Source organism: Sinocyclocheilus anshuiensis, unplaced genomic scaffold (assembly GCF_001515605.1).
Source record: "Sinocyclocheilus anshuiensis isolate Anshui unplaced genomic scaffold, SAMN03320099.WGS_v1.1 scaffold70, whole genome shotgun sequence".
Classification (NCBI taxonomy): Eukaryota; Metazoa; Chordata; class Actinopteri; order Cypriniformes; family Cyprinidae; genus Sinocyclocheilus; species Sinocyclocheilus anshuiensis.
Window position 1 is genome coordinate 3,633,243 of NW_015542377.1, and position 6,710 is coordinate 3,639,952.

Sequence of the window (6,710 nt, forward strand, 5' to 3'; positions counted from 1 at the left end):
ACACACACACACACACGGCCTGAGGTAAATTACTTATAAAAAAGAAAGAAAAAAGTATGATGGTATTAGCATTTTTTTCTGGACACAGTCAATTTTAGATGCTAAAATGATGGTGATATTATGGTGTTCTTTAAAGTATATTGTCATATGACTATGGTGATCATACAGTGGCACAGTATTATCATCTGTCTTTAAATAATGAGCTAAGATTAGAGCTGATCTTTAGGGCATCATGTGTCATGTATCAGAGGTCAATTCTGCTGGGTAGAGATCGGCTCTAAAAATTATTTTTCTCTTGAGGTCTGACCTAGCTGCTCAGGACGACATGCTGGTGTTATGTCAACCTAAACCATGTAACGAGGTCACTTGCATTATGGTAAGTGGGGAGAAAATTCCTCAAGATCAAAACAAGTCTGGTAATCCAAGTAATTAGATTCAACAATCATTGACTCAAACTACTTCCTTGGAAATTTGAAAAGGGTTGTCTACGGCTTCAAATGTAAGTGCACTGTAACAGAATATACTTAAATTATGCTTAATGATCATCTTACCATGGAATACAGCACTTCCTTGTGTGCTGTTTTTCAGCGAGCTGTTCCAATTTTCTGATGCGTTCCGCCTGGATCTGAAAGAGGGTTTTGCGAGAGGGGAGGCCCACATCATACATGCCTTTTGGATATGATACACCCAGCCGTGTCCCTTGACCTCCAGCCAATAGAAGAACTGCCACTTTGTTCTCTGATATACAACGCAGGCCTGTGTGGAATGATGGGAGGTTAGGTCACTTTAGCAAACAGGTGTTAATACTAACTATGTCATACAATTCAAGAAATAAACTGTCATAGGTCACAGCTCCCATTACATGAGTCCTTAATGTGAAATATGCTACATAATGTACAAATGAAACTTACTCAACAATGCTGAGAAAAGACATGGATGCTGTGGGTATAAATGGTCTGGATTCTTAAGCAACAGTTTGTGTTTAATTATTTGCAGATAACAAGGGCAATTATCATCAACTTTTATGAGGCCCGCTTTATCTAACATAAATTACTGTTATGCTTGATGTTTCATCACCCACGCACAGTCTTGAATATGCTAAAATATGACTTATGTGAATTAAAAAAAATGAAGTGTTAAAACAATCATATTAAATTATAAAAAAAATGAATTGAACAAAGATAACATAAAACATAAAAAAAAAAACACATAAAAATCATTGGGTATCATAGTAATATAGTCTGATTAAAGATGATGTGATGCTGAATGATTTCAACATGACTTCAGTAAAGCAATTACGTCAAATCTAACCAGAACCAGATGTTTTCGATCTGTTTAGAAGCATCCTCGCCCAAAATGGAGTACTGGTACAAAACAATGTTTATTTAAATTTGAAACCTATTGTTATGTTTTTAAAATAACAGAGTGGCTTTAAACAGGCTCTGGACAGAAATCCTGAGTTGTTGATTTCTTATCTCTTGGGGGTCATGATTTGTCTAAGGATGGTTCTCTGGGGTCCATTTAACCAGAACCAGATGTTTTCAATCTGTTTAGAAGCATCCTCGCCCAAAATGGAGTACTGGTACAAAACAATTTTTATTTAAATTTGAAACCTATTGTTATGTTTTTAAAATAACAGAGTGGCTTTAAACAGGCTCTGGACAGAAATCCTGAGTTGTTGATTTCTTATCTCTTGGGGGTCATGATTTGTCTAAGGATGGTTCTCTGGGGTCCATTTAGGTGGAGAAGACATTGCATCATTCATTGTGTTTTGTTGTGCAATATTTCGTAGCAACATTTGTTTCTGCTCAACAAAAACATATAAGAATTACTATCACATTTGGGTTATATTATTAAATGAAACATAATCTGTTATGCTTTTGCAGTTGTTTAAAATGGCATTGTGTATAAATTCCTCTGCCTGTCCACTTGGTCAGACTGGGAAACCAACTTGCTGACCAGCTAAACTCCAACTTGGCCAGGTTGAGAAACCCACTTAAACCAGCAAAGAACCTTAGGTGGTTTATTTTAGGTAAGGCAAAATACTGCGTTAGATGGAGACCTGTGAAACAATGATCTGAACTCACCCTCTTCTTCCCATTCTTTGAGACATTCACGATCGCGGGTTACACTTCCCAAAACTTCTCGGGGCACCGGCTCCATCCTGGTGTCCACCTTTTCCTGCGAGTTCTGACCAGATGTCTTCATGGCAGTTTTAAAGAAGTTATTGATCTCCATGAAGTTCAGGCTCTCCAAGTCAACAATCATCCCAGCTTGTTCCTCAGGGCTTAGCTGGTCCCAAAACTGCCTTAGGTGGTTTATTTTAGGTAAGGCAAAATACCTAAAGATGGAGACCTGTGAAACAATGATCTGAACTCACCCTCTTCTTCCCATTCTTTGAGACATTCACGATTGCGGGTTACACTTCCCAAAACTTCTCGGGGCACCGGCTCCATCCTGGTGTCCACCTTTTCCTGCGAGTTCTGACCAGATGTCTTCATGGCAGTTTTAAAGAAGTTATTGATCTCCATGAAGTTCAGGCTCTCCAAGTCAACAATCATCCCAGCTTGTTCCTCAGGGCTTAGCTGGTCCCAAAACTGGAGGACATGAGACTGCCCGGCTTCATTGAGTCTCTCAGCCAGTTTGCTGGTGTCCATGGTCTCTCGTTTAGATCTGAATCAGTCAGTGATGGGACAGAGGCAGAAACAAAGTGACACTGATTATCTAAGAGCCTTACGAACTCCTGGCAAATCTACCCGTCTTATCCCAACCATAAATTGATAACTACTCTGTGCACGTGCTCAGTCAAATAAACTCGAGTAAGGTCAGGTGTGATCTTTACCTTTACTCAAAGATCATCATTTTTGATTGGCTGGAACACAACATAGACCATTACTGGCCATCTGAAAGCCTACAGGACAGTAATCAAGTTTGATAAAAGTCTGACACTCCTGATTAAAGATCACACCTGCTCATAAATTCCACCGGTCTTATTCAATACATCTTGTGCCTACTTGTTCAACATCAGTGAATGAAAACACCTGGTTTATCGACAACAAGGAATCAATATTTGTCATAGCCATTCATAAAAAGAAACATACAGTCTATAGATGCAATAGCCCGTAAGAATTACCCATATTTAGCCCACAAACTCAAGTCGATAGACCGCCTTCTTGACAACAGTACAGCTCTCTGCTGAACCAAACCTTGCGAAATGTTTTGTGATGGCAAAATTAACAACATCATAATATTCTTACCTTTCGAGCAGCTGCTGAACACTTAATACTTCCCTCTCTAAAGGACTAAAGACACGGTTACATCTCCAGAGAGCGTAGCCTTCACTGCCCGGGATCCTCCTCCGACATCCGTCAGACTGACGTGGCAGGACACACACGGAAACACCAAACCAGTCTAAACGCGCTTCTTTTCCACACCCATGTTCCGACAAGCCCCACCTCCTTCGGACGAATGGGCGGGTCTAACTGCCTCTATGCAGTCCGTGAATAGACAGACGAGCTGTCATTCACATAGTCATAGCCAACAGTGAAACAGATATCAGGTCTTGCTGGACAAGAAATAAAAGCGCAATAGAAAAAAAAATATATATATTTTTTGTTCCAGACTTCATTCATTTAGTCTATTCAAAAAAGTGCCCAATACCTGGGATGAATAACCTACGTTTTTCTTGTTGGAGTTTTTATTTTGAAGGCACATTCTGGAGAGCCAAATGTAACAATAGTCAATAAGATAAAAATGTAGGAATATTTAATTAATATTTATATATATATATATATATATAGATTAGAATCATACTTAATTACTTAAACTTCACTGTAGAAAACACGACTTTGTATAACAATGTCGTCATTTCCGGTATCATGGCCACCAAAACAGTGGCAGGAATTTGTCAGCTCGGGCCAAAACTGGGTTTCATGGATCCGCTGTCTTTGAGGCGCCATCTCGGCTTTTCGGATCTTTAAGATCCGACTATGGTGCGGCACTTCGGACCAATTTGTGCGTTTGCGTTAAAATATGGCATTTGAATCCATCTTCGCCAGCAGTTGGTAGTTAGCTGTAAACTTTGACTTGCAGGAAAGCACTATGCAAAGATCAGTTTAGCAAAAATAAAGTTTCTGCAAAGGGCAACTAATGGAGCATACACTACTTATTATAAACCTGATAGTATTTAACCCCGATTATTACTGATATTACTCATGGCTTGTAGTTCTAGCTCCAATGCAAAAATGTCCAATCCAAATGTCAGCACACCGGCGATGGCGGTGACACCAGACGCCGTGGATCAGAAGACAAGCCCGGTGGTATTTGAGATTTACGGAAAGATCTGGAACGTGCAGGCTCGTCTGGGGCAGGGCGTCTCGGCCTCGGTGTACCGGGTGAACTCCGGCCGGGCGAGTTCTGCAGTGAAGGAGTTTCAGGTGGACGCGCAGGGTGGAGATTACGGGTACCTCAAGGAAAGCTCTGTGCTGGAGAAGATTCAGGGACATAAAAATATAGGTAAACCATACAGGGGTCAAGACAAGCTAACAAACATCGATTTAAACCACTGCTTCTCAACCGGGGGCCCAGGGACCACTCTGCAAACTTTCCTGGGGCCCCAATAAGACTTAAAATGATTTACAATTTTCTTGTATTAGCATAATCTTAATTAAAATACTAAAAAAGAGAGATGTACAACGTAAAATGTTGAGTTTATTTATTTTAATTACAACCTCAGTACCAAAGGTACAAATCAGCTTAGATATTGGGGCCTTTTAATATTCTCAAAAATGTTGAGAACCACTGATTTAAAAAGCTCAATGTGCCATTTCATTGGTATTAAAATCATGCAAAAAGTCATTATTTTGATTCTGTTTAATATAGAAAGAATTCAGAAGTAGGCCTACACTGGCATTTCAAATGTAAAATTGCTACTCAATTTACTATAGTGATCATGATTCCTGGAGATCCAACTGCTGTTCCAGCATTGTAATGTTGGTATTTTTGTTGGTTAACGTTGGTATTTTCTCTCTTGTCTGGTGTTTTTTCTGTTGTCTCTCTAGTGACGCTGTATGGCATGTTCACCAATCACAACCCATTTGGTGTGGCCACTCATTGCCTGTTGTTGGAGCTTTTGGATGTGAGTGTGTCAGAATTGCTGGTCAGGGTGAGTAATCAGGGGCATTCCATGTGGTTGATTCAGCACTGTGCCCGTGATGTTTTGGAGGCCCTTAGCTTTCTGCACAGAGAAGGTTACGTACATGCTGACCTCAAGCCCCGCAACATTCTCTGGAGCGCTGATGACGAGTGCTTTAAGCTCATTGACTTCGGCCTTAGCTTTAAAGACGGACACCAGGTGAGGAGTTGATATGGTTTTCCTGAGACACCCTATCATTTGCTGTCTGAATTTATTCACATACACAAACATAAACTGCTGTTCAAAAAATTTGAGGTCGGTATCATTTTTAATCAACTTTTTTGAAAAAAGTATTTTATGCTTACCAAGTCTTCATTTATTTGGTCAAAATACAGTAAAACAGTAATATTGTGATTTTTGAATTTAAAATAGCAGTTTAATTTCTCATTTTTATATATATTAAAAGTATTTTATTCCTGTGATGTCAAAGCTGAATTTCCAGCAGCCATTACTCCAGTCTTCAGTGTCTCATGCTTCTTATGAATCATTATAATATGCTGATTTGGTGCTCAAAAAAACATACTGAAAGCTCGTGTTTATGTTGAAACTGTGATACATTTTTTTAAGGAGTCCTTTAGGAATAAAAAGTTAAAAGAATATCATTTATTTAAAGTAGAAAATTAAATTTAATGTAGAATTAATAAAAAAAAAAACTTGCTGACCTCAAACTTTTAAATGGTGGTGTAGTATTAATGCTCCTCAGTATTCAGATATAGGTTGGAAGTGAGGTTCTTGTCTTGTCTGACTAAGGGTTCTTGTCTGTTCCTTACAGGATGTGAAATACATCCAGACAGATGGATACCGGGCACCTGAAGCCGAGCTGCAGAACTCACTGGCCCAGGCAGGTCTAGAGAGCGACTCTGGCTGCACAACTGCTGTGGACCTGTGGAGTCTGGGAATCATTCTTCTGGAGATGTTCTCAGGAATCAAACTGAAAGAAACTGTGAAGTCTCAGGAATGGAAGGTCAGCTGATGCCCAAGCAGCTGTGAAGCTGTACTCTTTCCTGAATATGAACTTAAATCTTGAATGTTATTTAGTGTAATAACAATTTGCGTCAAAATTTTCTGAGTAAACTGTTCCTCATGCTATTTTGACCTGTTATGCTTGCTAAGATGGCATTGTGTTGTGTCTCTACAGGATAACAGTTCTGCAATAGTAGACCATATCTTTTCAAGCAATGCTTTGGTTTACCCGGCTATCCCTGTTTTTCATTTGCGGGATCTGATCAAAAGGTAGGAAGTAATCTAAGCAGTGTACTAGTGTGTTCTTTAGACATGACTAAAACAAGTAATATGCAGTATGTCTTTACATTCCCAGTATGCTTCACAATGACCCTAAACTGAGAAGCACAGCTGAGTCAGCATTAATCAACCCTTTCTTCAGCATTCCCTTTGGTTTGTATGACTTTGGATTAGGGCTGCACGATTAATCGCATGCGATATTTAACGCGAATCTTATCAGTAAAGCCGGTTCTGTAATCAGCGGTAAATCTCCATTTTTTGCGCAACTCGTCAG

The 6,710-nt window shown here is 39.4% G+C and overlaps 2 protein-coding genes across 4 annotated transcripts in view; one reads left to right on the forward strand and one right to left on the reverse strand.

Annotated features, from left to right (window-relative positions):
• Window positions 1–3,407, reverse strand: part of LOC107692418 (UDP-N-acetylhexosamine pyrophosphorylase-like) — a 12,371-nt gene extending 8,964 nt beyond the window's left edge. For both annotated transcript variants that reach the window (XM_016491464.1, XM_016491463.1), the window contains exons 1-3: window positions 3,258–3,407; window positions 2,381–2,673; window positions 552–756 (exon numbers count right to left, since the gene is read on the reverse strand). In XM_016491464.1, the coding sequence (XP_016346950.1) occupies window positions 552–756; window positions 2,381–2,657 (482 nt within the window). In that variant the 5' untranslated portion in view covers window positions 2,658–2,673; window positions 3,258–3,407. The remainder of the gene's footprint in view (window positions 1–551; window positions 757–2,380; window positions 2,674–3,257) is intronic.
• A 478-nt stretch (window positions 3,408–3,885) lies between these two features.
• Window positions 3,886–6,710, forward strand: part of LOC107692420 (serine/threonine-protein kinase Kist-like) — a 10,246-nt gene continuing 7,421 nt past the window's right edge. For both annotated transcript variants that reach the window (XM_016491465.1, XM_016491466.1), the window contains exons 1-5: window positions 3,886–4,515; window positions 5,061–5,353; window positions 5,967–6,158; window positions 6,333–6,427; window positions 6,513–6,589. In XM_016491465.1, coding sequence (XP_016346951.1) covers window positions 4,215–4,515; window positions 5,061–5,353; window positions 5,967–6,158; window positions 6,333–6,427; window positions 6,513–6,589 — 958 coding nt within the window. In that variant the 5' untranslated portion in view covers window positions 3,886–4,214. The remainder of the gene's footprint in view (window positions 4,516–5,060; window positions 5,354–5,966; window positions 6,159–6,332; window positions 6,428–6,512; window positions 6,590–6,710) is intronic.